This window comes from Varroa destructor, unplaced genomic scaffold, assembly GCF_002443255.2.
Source record: "Varroa destructor unplaced genomic scaffold, Vdes_3.0 BEIS01000002.1, whole genome shotgun sequence".
In the NCBI taxonomy this organism is placed as follows: domain Eukaryota; kingdom Metazoa; phylum Arthropoda; class Arachnida; order Mesostigmata; family Varroidae; genus Varroa; species Varroa destructor.
Window position 1 is genome coordinate 56,199,473 of NW_019211455.1, and position 13,952 is coordinate 56,213,424.

General features: G+C 42.6%; 2 protein-coding genes across 19 annotated transcripts in view; one reads left to right on the forward strand and one right to left on the reverse strand.

Moving 5' to 3' along the window:
- norpA (no receptor potential A) overlaps window positions 1–13,952 on the forward strand; it is a 197,520-nt gene that overhangs the window by 58,654 nt on the left and 124,914 nt on the right. The window contains exon 1 of one of the 14 annotated variants that reach the window (XM_086979113.1): window positions 8,529–9,089. The exons of the other annotated variants lie outside the window; for them this stretch is intronic. Within the exon in view, the coding sequence (XP_086835239.1) occupies window positions 9,081–9,089 (9 nt within the window). The 5' untranslated portion in view covers window positions 8,529–9,080. Of the gene's footprint in view, window positions 1–8,528; window positions 9,090–13,952 lie in introns of those variants that run through there. 14 annotated transcript variants of the gene reach the window in all.
- LOC147758032 (uncharacterized) overlaps window positions 1–13,952 on the reverse strand; it is a 40,348-nt gene that overhangs the window by 17,631 nt on the left and 8,765 nt on the right. The window contains exon 3 of one of the 5 annotated variants that reach the window (XM_086979133.1): window positions 3,173–3,844. The exons of 1 other annotated variant lie outside the window; for it this stretch is intronic. In XM_086979133.1, the coding sequence (XP_086835259.1) occupies window positions 3,735–3,844 (110 nt within the window). In that variant the 3' untranslated portion in view covers window positions 3,173–3,734. Of the gene's footprint in view, window positions 1–3,172; window positions 3,845–9,525; window positions 12,874–13,952 lie in introns of those variants that run through there. 3 more of the 5 variants (XM_086979135.1, XM_086979137.1, XM_086979136.1) reach the window with 3 other exon arrangements.

The window sequence follows — 13,952 nt, forward strand, 5'->3', positions numbered from 1 at the left end:
GGGTGCGTGGAAACGAACCAACGGATTCGGGTATTAGAAGAGGTCAGTAGGGAAGGCAGCAGCCGCTTCGGTAGTCCTTGCCTCTGCAGTTGTTGCACGAAGCAACGTTGAGAAAGCCAAGGACAGACGTCCTCTTCGACAGTTCGAGAATGTTTGAGGGAATAAGCTAGTGATTCGAGTCGAAGTTGCGAAAGGCGTGGATCTGAAGAAAAGCTATATATAACAGACAGAAGTATCATTCTGTAAACGAGAAAGTCATACACATCCACACATCCGGGAGCATTAAATCAGACAGCTGGAGCAAAACAACGTTGAGAACATACTAAATATTGAGCAAGAGTGCTCTTATTCAAATGAAATCAACGCCATGGTTAGCTAGCCATTCATGTCTTATATGGATTAAGCATATAGAGCAGGGGTTTAAATCCTATATATGTATATGACAGCAAAGACTATCGACCGGACGGTCGGGTAATGTAAAATGGCATTTTGAATAGGGCAGTGCAAGTGCCTGTATGAATGTATCTGTGCCAGTACGTACACAAGTAGCGCACTTCAGAACTGGTCCTGTAATCTATTGGTCAGCTGTCAACACATGTCAGACCCTGACCCTTTATCGATCGAGAAATCTCTTCGTAGGGTATGCACTGGCAATCCATTCCACTGCATGCAATATTCTACAGCACATTACCAAATGGGTTTTTATAAAAGGCTAGAGAAAGAGATGCGTTCTCAAAGTGTAAAAGATGCGATTTCCATATATCCCTTCACTGTGGACACACGAACTCACCGTGAATAATAAATTTACAAAAAAATTGTATAAAGTAAGGTTTATTACGTTAGACATGGTTTTGAGATAACCAGTAATCTGGTATTTGACAAATGCTCCTGTTTGGTGCACTCACTTAAACTATTTCTATTTTTCGTTGACTTTTATTAAAAATAAAAGTGTTGCTCCATTCAATACGATGTGAATGGCATAATATCTGTGTTTACGATAGGAATAAAAAGCCACAATAATTAGATCTGGTTTTGTTTATTTCCTTTTGAATATTTAATGTCCAATTGGGGTTGTTTGATCTCGCGTTAACGGGACGAAATTACTCCATTTTGAATGGCTTTTAAGACAATATATACCTAATTAAAGCTTATCATATATATATATATATATATATATATAAACACCGACGGCGAAACCTCGTAACATGCGCCAAGCTTAGCTACTGGGCCTAAGTCCTGAATGGCAACCAGGCTGATTGACTTTAGGAAAAGATTTCTTTTATGAGTATGTTCCAGCCGGACACCATCGGGTATTTGCCTTCTTCGTCGAGTGCTTCGAATGATTCAACGTTTTAGGCAAGCAGCTTTGATTTATCGCCGTGAACGAACATAATGCGCACGCAAATCGGCCCGTACCCAGTGCAACAACAATGTTCCTTGCCGCCTCCTGCCTACTTTGAAGATAAACCCCCGGCTCCGAAACGAGGATTTTGTAAGCGACCTAGGCTCCGATTCGAACAACTATTCTCAGTTGTTCTAGTTTGGCAAAACGATGAATACATTATTTCTGTTATCTTGAATATACTTATTCTCCAACCGTTCTCATTAAAGTAGAGATAATTATAATAACGCAACTATGATAGGGATTTAGTACGTATTATATGCTGTCGATATTTTACAATTTCGGACCTATACTGTACGTGTAGTAACCACGATTTGTCTGAACACAGGCGTTTATTTGAGACGTTTATCTTTACGAAGTTTTGTCGTACCCGAAGTTGTACTAACTTCTACAGCGTTTATAGAAACGATTCAACCATATATTTACTAGTTTTTCGTCATATTAACGAACATTCTTATTCTCCACGAACGATCGAACGAACGAACGAACGAACGCATAAAAGGCTATGATATACCATGAATCACCCTGTGTACTCGTGTGCCAAACACATCTCACGTTCAGAATTATCAAACGGTCTCGTAATATTTCGGCACAAGCTTTCCCGTATCGTATCCTGCTTCTACGACTGCTGTAATAACTCCGAACCGCGATGACTTTTTAGATTGTGCCACACAGTGCACGCAAATAATCCTTTTCACGCGTCATATAAAGAGAGCAGCTGTTGGAACGATACGTCACGTCGAAAAGATAAAAATGAGAGGGGGGGGGGGGGGGCAACTTTGGGTAGAAAACTAGCGATATGAATGTGACGCGAGAACCAATCGATGAACAATGAGTGCCTAAGCCGGGGGCTAGAGGAGGTAGAAACGGAATAAAGCCATGGAAGTTCAAGGGTCGACACTGTGAATCGGAGCTAGGGACTGGCTGCAAGAAAACGAAAATTTCTATCACCACTTTTGCCCTTTCTTTCTCGTTCAACTAGCGTGCGTTATGTGCTAAAATCGTTGCGTCGACGGGGCAGAAAGCGAACGAGGTTCAGTTAGGTCGAGTTCGACGAAAGAACCTTCTATGAACCGTTCCTACACACTGCGCCGGTAAGTAAGATGGCTTGTAAAAAAAAAAGACGGCGCGTAGCATACCCCGTTGGGAATTTTTGTGAGTTTAGTCAATGACGTGGTAGTGACCACGGCATATCCGTAATATCATGATACCATTACCACCCTAAAATGGACGCCAATCGTATGGGTTATATTATTCTCTTGTGTAGTTTGATTTTGTTGGTTTGTGGGTCTATTGTTCCCAGTTGGGAAAATCCCTTCTTTCAGTTAACTATTAGATTAGCACCAATACAAGCACGTAAAAACATGTGATACGGTGTAAGTAACAAGCTTGTTTTTTTCTAGACGCCTACTTTGGTCCTCGATAAAAGTCAGTCCTATATCTTAGGACTAGACCTTTTAAATGTGATATAACAAAACATCAAGCGCATTTTATCTGATGAAGAAAGTGAAAAAATGGCGATCTTTTCGCTGTGTGCCTTCAAAAAAAAAAAAAAAAAAGATAAAAATATCCAGTATTCTACCGAGTCGAACACCAATATACTACCGCTTTCTGCTATAGTCGATTGTGACGCACCGTTCAACAATTGCGATCAATTGGATGAGAGTTTGTTAATGCACCCCAGCGATATCATTATGAAGCGCTTGACAGCACTTCTCAAAACTTCTGATCAAGCCTTACATAGCCACTCGAGGTTTATATATCCGACAGTCGTGTGTGTCTAAGAAACTTGAAGCAGACTTGAAATCTAATTTGAAGTAAGATGAGAATTGCCAGCCTACAGTTTCATTTCTTATTTAATTCAGTGGTTTTTGCCGCTGATCTAAGAACAGGGCACGACTTGAATTGTAGAATAGTTCTTGATACAGTTGAGCTGATCTTCTAGACCTTCATGTAACGCTTCCCGTGTAACATATTAATGTTGAAAACTTGCTCATCAATTTCTTATAGTCAAACCTGAGGTTGAAACTGAGGAAACCTGAACTGAATTATTCAGACTGTCTGAGTCGTTTGTCCCATAGGGACAAGCAGTTCTCTTACGAAGCTAAATGTTAGTGGACAACTAACAGGAGTGTTGATCCACCAGCTATATATCTAGCAGCCATTACGGGTATATATTATTTTGATTTTTTTTTGTTAAGACTCAGAATCCCCCTCAAACTCGCCGTTTAGAAATGTGCCCAAAGACATAGCCTAGTTTACAGGGAAGTCTGAGTGTTTTGCGGGTCTTTCCAACAGCAATAGCTACAGCGCAAAAGCAGTTGTCTCAACGTTATCCTTGAAAGGTTGAGGTCACGTCCAGTTCGCTTTGAGGTGACTTAGCGTTCCATCGCTGGAGTGCCACAAGTGCATGTGAGGTCTCTGCGTATTTAATAGGGCCCTCTGTAAGCCATAAAAGAACACGTACAGCGGTGTTTTAAGGCGTTGCCACCCGACTGCTCAGCGTTAACGCTCCATTTTAAAGTATTTCCTAATATTCTATAAATTGATCACTACCTTGTTTTAAAAATAGGAAAAAACATTTTATATTTTCACTAAATTGCCAGTCCCACGAATCGCCAGACCAAGTCTTTGCGACATCCAACAAACCATTCTTTTTTTTCTCTCGAAAGCGCATACATTTTCTTTGTAGGAACTTAGCTTAACTTTTTAATCTATGCCGGGGATTAAATGGTCACTAAGAGTGTATTTTCCATTTATCTGCATGTTTCCTTACCTATAGGACAGCGTTAGCACTAGCAAGTGGCACTGGCGTGCCGGTGGTTCTTTGCTTGGCAATGTTTCGCCTGAGAGGATGACAGACCGACCTTTTTTCGTCTGTGTATATTTGTGGCTCACCGAAAAACTGCCAATCGAGCCACCAAATCGAGCAGCAGAACGAACATCTTCAGCTTCCAGAAAAAAGTGCCACTTTATAGATGTATTCTCGTACGCTAAACTAACAATCAAAAAGCCGCTGCTTGTACTCCTTGCCTGTCGAAGTCATTGGAGGAGCCATTTCAGGCCAACTGCATTTTATAGCCTTTTTCCCCTGCCATTCATGGTACGGCCATCAAGAGGAGTCCTTGATCTGCCTGTGCGGGCTGCTTGCAGTGCCATGTGCACTACACCGCGATCTATTTCAGATCTATTCTTAAGAAAAATCCGCTTGGCAAAGACAAAACTCCAGTTGACGAGCTGATAACCGCAAGGGGCTTCCTTGCTGCCCTTCACCGTGTCATCTTTGTTGCCCCCCCCCCCCCCCCAGTCGCGACGGTAGTGTGTCATGAAAATGCCTAGCGGAATTTCGACAGACACACCAGTTGAAGGGGGCAAAATGAGATGCGGGAAGTGGAGTTCCGCGGACGCAAATTTTCTGTGCGCGCCTGTTGCTCCTTCTCGGGCTGCTTCTGCTGCGGCCTAGTTATGGACCGATGGAACCCAATCGACAAAAAACCTAAAAGAGAACTGGAAAGCTATCAAAACGAATAAGGACTACCGAAGAGTAATGAAGGCCGTGACACGCTGACATTCGTCGGGTGCTCGACTAGGACGAAGGTTCAGAGAACAGCCAGGCCAATGAGGGAGATGTCCGCAATGGTTGAGAGTAATAAAAAAATTCCAGTCATGTCTGTGGTTAGTAGTCATTCGGAGGCAACTGGCGCTGAAACGCCGCTGGTGTGTTCATACTGACGATGTTCCCGATGACAGTCGCCGGGAGTCCCTGGAAGCTGCTGGCTTACCAGTGATCAGTCAAGTGGATATTTGTGCTTTGGCTTTAAAGTCTACGTGTTGGACTTATTCTTTCTTTCTTGTCCTATTTTTCTCTTAACTATTTGACGGTGACTATTTTTCTAATTTAACATTTATTATTAATGAAGGCCGTCCGAACGGACAACTTCTCTAGATATATGGGTGGAACGGCTGCGCCCATAGCTGTTGTCATTCTGACCGCGGGTTCGATTTGTTGGTGGCATCTCTATTAAGAAGGACCATAGCGAAGTAGCTCTTGAAGCTCAAAGCTTTCCACCAGAACATTAACAGATGTATCCGGACAACCTCTAGCCATCTTTACCATTTTTGATGGTAATGTGTGGCAACGCGATAGGAATTTTTGTCTACACAAATATTCGACTTATTTACTAGGATAGTAACGGGTTTAGTTTTTAGCATTAAAGTGAATGTGATTATGGCGGCGCCATCAATAGACGGCACTGACACTTTCATTTTTTGCTGTTAATTATCGTCACTTCCCTCATATCATAAATGAAACTTCATCATACTAATTGTGCTAGGGCAATTAGAATTTTTCTTATTTATTTAAATTTAGAAAACGAAGAAGAAGAAGAAAGAAGTGCAACGTTTCATTTTGGGCAGTCGGTTCTGATAACGCCCATATAAGGAACTTTTAATAACTAGACGCCATATCGGGAAATACTCTACTTGGGGAAAAACTCCGCTTGGGTAAAATCGCGTGTGTTGGATTTACTGTTTGAAAAGCGAGCAGCTCGACGACGAATTATTTCTTTCTGCTGGTCCTTTTTTAACAATTTAGCTTGTATTTGCGGTTTGTGCTGGGTAGGTAAACCAAATCAGGCTTTTGTTTCACTCGGATAGATTCCCGCTGTCCGGTTAACTTGTGCTTATTTACTCACTTGCTGCTGTTCACTCTGTACCGATAGCGATGAATACGCGCAAGCGAAAGCGCAGGCGTGAGATTGTCCTGTGGGCCCTCGCTGACTGCGAAGTCAAGGTCATCGGATTCCTTCCCATTGTTTTAAGATAGCCCAACGGGTTTTCTTTCTCCGCTGGCTTTCGTCGCTGATTTCACATCAGCGCTACGCTGAGCTACGCAAAGTGTATGGCGGCTTGGGCGGCCAAGTCAATATGGGCCAACTGCCATTTAAGAGCTGCTTGAGTAGCTCCCATAGTAGCCGCGATCGTTTGCAGCATTTCTTGCATTTTCTTGGTCTCCGCATTACTGCTATTCAACGACTTTGCTCTTGAATAAGCCAATCGACTACCCAGCCTTGTCTGCCTGTTTCTACCGTTTGTAAGGGTACTCTTGGAGTATGTTAACTTGGATCTGCTCGTCTGCACACGTACTTCGAGTGATCATTTGCTCCAAAGATCTGAACGGCCACCACGCAGATAGACCACTGGAACAGCCCTATTTATTTGTCGTTTTTTATTGCTCCTTTATCGACGAGCCTCTTCCTCCGCCTTCCTCCCTTTGCTGCAAACAGCGACAGTACATTGTATGTTTAATTTGTTCGCTATTTTTGCTCTAGGTGCTGTTTGTTCAGCGAGCGCACTGCTGTGAACCCCTTGGGCAACCCTGTCAAACACTGCCTTCATCAAAGACCAACAGCAACAGTGACAAAAGCAGCAGGAAAAGTCTTTCCATCAGCAGTGGCAAATGATAACAGCAAACGCAAGGGTCCTTCCAACCACCCCGCCGCGTCCGCGACTATTGCTGTCTTCAGCTCTTTTGTCCTTCTCTGGCCCTTCACGGCCGTCTTTTCATCCGGTGCCGCGTTGACTTTTCCAGTCGTCCTTTCTTCACCGCCGCCTCATCATGTCCAGACTTCGTAGGGCTACCTTCGTACTCACAGTGTCCCCAGTCAACCTCTCCTACCGTTCCCTTTGTACTATTTCGCTTTTGGTCGTCGCGTCTACTCTTTGTCGTTTTTTATTGCTGCTATTGATACCACCGCCAATAGCCAGCCACTTACTTTTTCCAATTTTGCTCTTATTTGTTTAAAATGATGACGATAATGGCGGCTGCGGGGACAGCGGATAGCACCGCTTCTTCTCCATTTTTTCTTACATTTTCCCTCTGCTATAGACGCTTCCTTTGTCACTGGCATCATTACTAGCATAATCTATTTGCTAACGCCAATGCCCTCTCGCTTTCGTTTAACTATCTGCTCTAAACCTTCCAACACATTGTCTACATCACTGTCGTTCACGCCGAGTTGATGACATCGAGACGGGGCAGACATAGTGAAACTCATCGAAGGCAAATTTGTGACGGCTATTGATGAGGTTCGTTGCGGCTTTGCAGCAACGGTTGCACGATGGTGCTTGCTAGCGACGGTAGTATTGAGACTAGACTTGGAGGCTAAAGAGCGCAGGCAGCGCCCATAAAGCAGTTGCGGGAAGCGGTATTCGGTGAAGCTCGCTACCTCAAATTTTGTCGATATTTTTGAGTGCTCTTATAGTGGCCTGTCCGTCAGTTTTACGTTGGTCGACTCGGTTTTGTTTTTTAGGTTATCACTGATAGGTAGAATAAGCACGAAGATCTGATCCTCATAATATTTCTGTTTCTTTTATTTCCCATACGACGACTTCTCCCAAACACAGCTTTTGCTACACAAAAGTGCCCTTAGACAAATTCGACTATTGTTATATAGCTGTAATTTTTTTTGTTTAGTTTTTAAATTTAAGGTTTTCTTAGCCACCATAGTCCTACGATCTACTGCGAGATTGCTTTTAGTTACTTTATCTTCTGTGTAAACTTTCGCTCCTTCTGAGATAGCGGATTTACCGTCGTAAAACGAACTAGTTTTTTTCACTACATGTTTATTGCTTGCTAGTCGATCACTTTAGTCAAGCAGTCGATTTACTGAGCGGAATTTACCGTGGCCGTAACGCTTGATTATGCATTTTGTATGCCTGCATTAAACTCCAAAGTATAGTTAAGGACACGTTGGAACATCCTGTTAAAACGGCACAAGTTTGATCTGAAAATGAAATGGCCCTTTGTTTTATCCTGGTCTAGCTTTGACAATGTTCTTAAGCAATCGAAATGTGTTTTTGGAACGTCTAGGCGGGCGTGTTTTCTGATCATTACTAACTCTATTTTCCCCCTGTTTTTTCTTTTCAACTGTTGTTGCTCTTTAGATTGGCAGCTGTTGCAAGGCATAATACCTGATGTTTTCGTTTTGTTCCTCTTTGGGCAGCGTCGATATTGTTCGTGACGAAAAAGGTGGTGACCGAATATTGTCAACGGAATGTATAGAGTCCATGCTCGATAAAGTCGAAAGGCCTGGTCGAGAAGGTAGGCGGCACAACGGTGCAGGCGCAGAAATGAACGAGACAAGCAAAATAAAGGCCACAAGAAACAAGATCTATACCGCTATTGTCTGAGGAATGGTTGATTGAGGTGGCCCGAAATGAAAGAACGGCAGCAGAGCCAAGGAACTTCGACGACGATGTCAAGCGACCAAGGGCCCGGCAAGAACAATACATGAAAGCCGGAGTAGCCAGGCGGACAGTCATGGAAATAGCGTGCCCCCTTAGTAAAACGGTGCCTGTTGATGTTTTCATTGTCTGACCATTCTTCGCTCTAGCCTAATGCTTCACGCTATACCCCTGTTCGCTTTGTCCCTAAAGTGACCACCACGACTATCGCTACTGGCCTTGCTGCTTAACTCATCCCCGGCCTGTTTGTCCCACCCCGTTTGGGACTACAGTGTCCACCTTAGCAAACACAGACAAGCGGGCGATGGCGAAGGCGATGAATTTCATGTTATAGCCTCTAGCGAGCTCCGCGTGTTTGGCCCTATCGCAGTGGCGGAATGGGCCCGTCGATCAACAGCGCTTTTGCGTGCGAGCGATCACGACGCCTAGTAACATGACTAGAGTAAGTTGCGAGGGTTTTCAGAGGGAAGGCCGTTCTGAGCTTTACCCCAACCTCCTTTTTTGCCTGCCGCCTTTACCTTTAGTGCTCCACTCCAACGAAGAAAACGATGTCTGTGCTACCCACAAAACCCCGCCGGGCACAGCGCTGGTGCTCGCATTCGCTGCATACTCTGTATCCGTCTAGTACATAAAATCTAGTGCTGTAACATTCCCATAGAGCGAAAAGAACCGGGAGAAGATATGGTCTGCGTCGTTGCTACCGTCGCTATATCTTCTAATATCTATGAGGAAAGAGAACAGCGAGGACAATAGGTCTGGCACTGCCCTTGCTGTGCAGGGCAAAACAAAACAGGTCCTACTGACAAGCCTTTCTATTCTTATATTTTAAGACAAAAACGCTTGTTGTTTCTTGATTTTGTAAGCTATAGTAGCCAGCTTGCTGCTCTACATAACTCCCCACCTTGCTAGCAGGCACCATTCGAGACTATGACAATAATTATATTTTATTAGCGCGGATGTTATTTATTACATATATTTGATTGCATGTATGCACGGAGGTACAGAGGCGGTCAGAGGTTTCAAGGATACGCTTGTAATGATAGCATTAGTATTATTATGTCAAAAAAAGGTATCGATAAAATGCCCCGCTTTCGTTGGTTAAAGGGCGACTCATGGTCGAAATTAACGTGCTACATTGTGTGTCACTATGTTTCCACAAACTAAACCTCGGAACCTTCGAATATGTATTTTAGATTTTGCAACCTCCTTGAAGTAAATTAACCTGAAAACGTTTCTTTTTTTTTTTTTTCCTGAAAAACGAGAATGGAGTACCAGTGGTTGTTCGACATGTTTTGTGTTAAAAACGAAATCAAGCGCCCACAAGTGGATTCCAATGCTGTTAAGCGTTTTTGCAGACCGGGCTATGGGTCGTTTCTGAATGTACAGGTGGTGCTAACAACTTTGTAATGGGCGAGAAACCCTTGGAAATGAGCCCTCTTTCAGGCAATCTGTCGCAGTAAGTACGGATTAACACAGAAGCGAAACGGAGCGTGCTAGAAGATAGCCGAATCCCGTTCGGAGAAATTGTAGAATTACAAGTTTCTCTGTAATCAAAAATCATTCTGAAATAATTATCTGGAGTTATGAAAGCTCACAGAAATGAATATGACGAAAAAGTTGAATTTCCAGAAAATTCAGATCCATCAACAAGTGTCTTGAAGAAACCTTAGCTCATTCAAGAAGGAACTTCAAGCTTTGTAGTGCAGGATTACCTACACTACAAAGCTTGAGGAGAACTTTAGACGATCTTAATTGTTAGCACATTATCACAAATGATTATGTTGTTGTTGTGTATTGCGTATACATATTGCTTTATAAAACTTATCTAATATATCCAGTAATTGAACATGAATATGATTGGCTTGTTTAAATACTTTAACATGCTCATCGTACGTAGATCAACACTTGTAGGTTTCAAAGATTTGGTTTATCGTCTAAACAATCAGCGTTGAACGTCGCTTAGAATTGCAGTAATTTCTTGTTGTTTACCTTCATAAATTAGACGAAACCCGTCTTTAAACAAATGCTTCCATCCTGTCAGATCTGTTTAGAGCTTGCAAACGAATGCAGATTTTATGAACTCAAAGCTTCTTTCTCGACCTCCCGCTGTCTGTCACTTTTAAATCTGATTTCTTTTCTATGTAAATTGTCCTGCTTGGAAGTCGTTAACTGTTGCCGGCGCTGGACACTCAGACCGAGACCGTCACCCGCGCGGTTTCGACTCGGATCAGTCCTGCATAGTATCCGATGATTTGACAGCAGACAGAGCCATTTTTAACATCTCTGTCTCTAGGAGCCGTACTGTTATACCTTTTGCGATCGTATATATTAGTCGATCGGACATGACTGAGCTGACTTGCCACTTGAGTGACTTGTGACTTGTAGTCACTGTATCCGAGATATTACGTCAATGGAGAAAACGAACCACTCTTATGTCTGAGTAGAGTGTAAACAGCATGCTAAAGTTCTTCAGAGTTAGTCGCATATATTTTGCCACGTAACGTGACTTTTTAAAAAAGATACGGATTGCTAAAATTACCGTTACTGCAGTGAAAAAAAAAAGAATGAAATGTAAGAGGTTTTAAAGACTGTTTTGAGTGTATGACAGAGTCTAGATGATCTATCAAAAAACCAATGCTTTCAGATCAAGCTCTAAAGCTACGCTCTATTGAATTATGCGTTTTTCTTTTTGTACAAAGCGTCCTACGTCTCTATCTTTGGTGGTATTGCGGCTAATCCACAGATTTCCTGCAATAACTGTATATCACCCATTGGTCGGAGGATGATACCATTGGACACATCATTGCCCATACAGTTAGTCATGAACGGATAATTTTAGCTTAAAATCTATTTTATGACCTCTATTATATATTTAATATTCTTTTTTCAATAAAAAAAAAAAACAGTTGTATTTAATACTAACGTTCGGCTGCGATAGAATCACTTAGTTTTACAGGATTTTACAACAAAAATCCATCGGGATGAATTTTCTGTAATTTGAAGTCAAAAACAAGAACTGATCCAGTAAATCAATGTATAGCGGACATCACACACACATCAGTTTGTCGTGTTGACCCCGTAGAATGGCGAAACAGCATTAATACTGTTCATTTACGTTAATCATCTAATTATAGCCATATTAGACTGCACTGATCTGGGCTGTCGTAACAACCGCGCTGTTGAACAAAGACTTATCGGGCTTCGTTTCTATTTTATGCTTACCTATAATATATATTTTAATTAAGGTCACCTTGTTTTTAATTCTCTTCGATTCTTTTTCACTTTGTCTTCTTTCTGGGTATATCCGCCAGTTGCCCGTAAACCGTTTAGCCTTATTTCTATCATTAATGAGCGTGTCAGCGATGGGCCTACGGTGTCCGTGGTGATAATGGGAGTGAAGGCACAGTACCGTTGCGTCGAAGAGTCTAAGATGTTACGAAAACAGATGGTTTAAAGCTTGTACCCCCTTCCTACGAGCCAATTTTGCCCTTTATTGTTTTTTGTGACAAAGACAGCCTAACTCAATGACCTGGTTTGCTATTTGTTGGTTCGTCAAGAAGCCGGCCTCTATCTATAGCTCCTCTTTAAACGGATCCGAAGCTATGACGTGGAATTTGAGGGCTTTTTGAGGCCTTAGGAGCTTCAAAGCTGATCTCTATTCACTAATTATCGTGGCGGCCGGCTTTGACAACGTGTTAGCGCCGCTTTAGCAGCAACAGACGTTTCCAGTACCAGAAACGTCCCTGCGGAAGCATTATTTCGCAGCGTCCCTCCATACAAAGGTAGACGTAGAGATAAACAGACTGACAGGTGGATTGGTTGTACACAGAAGCGCATCGCCGGTATAGCTGCAGCTACCACTTCCACGGGAATGCATGGCCGAATGTGAATGTTCCTAATGAACGAAAGGGGTAAAAGGATAGGAAAACGGTTGCCCTTTAGGTTCCTTCCTAAATGGTCTGAAAAAGAGGCGCCAAAAGGGTCGCTATCCTTCAACGTAGGCCAGGACTTGTTGGATAACGCTATATGACTCTAAGAACTGTGCACACCTTCGGGCAGTACGTGGAAGAAGAAGGCCTGAGGATCAAACGAGACATGGAAGTAGCGGGAAGTTGAAGGTCGTCGGGTAGAAGGGAGTCGACACACCAGCTTGCTTTGCTAAACCCTCAATGAGGGACAGGGAGTACTCGGGACTCGAAGAGGTAGGGTCATGCGGGATATTCGGCCTGCAGTAGAACAAAGAAAAGAGCATCGCTACTGAAATTACTTGATAAAATGTAATTTGGCAGATTGGCTGGTCAGAAGGCTGACTGCTCGTTCCAGGTAATTTTCCCACTTTTCACTCTTACTACGACGACGCTCATTGGTTTTCTGATATTTGATTCTACTGCAAGTATTTACATATATACAATACAAAATTGTACTAGCTTTATGGAGGCCCATTAATACATTTTAGGTGGTAATTTGTACGGTACGTGCAGCTAAATAACCTTACAGGTTCAACATTTATTCGTGACGATTTGAAATGGTGTCAACGGAAGTTTGACAAATCGACGTTATTGTTATTAAACCATTCGAAAACCATCTGTGTATAAAAAATATTATATAAAAAAAAACAAAACCGTCGACGTCAGGTAAAGAGCAAAATTCTATGGTTCCTGTTTACTGAGTCCTGTATTTTTTCTTTAAAATCCATGTAGCATTACACTATATTGGTTTTTACAATAGAATTATCTACTGAATATATATATATATATATATATATGCAGAATAATCCGAGTCAACACATCAATCAATCCGAGTCAATCAATATGGATGTCTTCTGTGCTACCTAGGCATTCTCTTGGACGGCGTTAGCACTTCACAGAAACGAGGCACCAATTCTACCGCGTTTTCCACCGGATGGCTCTTAGGAGTTCAAACGAAGCAAAACCTTGTTTTGAAGCACGCAAAATTCGCTCATTGAAAGACTCTTCTTTTTAACTTTTTAAACCCCTTTGTACCGAGCCTATCCATTCAATGTGACGGTAACCGTAGCTTGGATAGCACTAAACGCAGACACGTAAATATAGCTATGTTTTTGAATCGAGGGCTTAAATTCCAGTACTACGGAAAAGGTATGCCATGGTTGTTGGTAGCCGGCACGAGGAGACCGCAGCAGAGCAGTCGAGACTAATCGAACTCCCGTACCAGTATTCGTCACCATGACGCGATGGACAGAATGCGTTCGCGTGCCGCCTTTCTTCCTTCCTTCCTTTGGCACGTCAAGTCTAGCTGACGAACAGAACCGTTCCTCACTTTATCC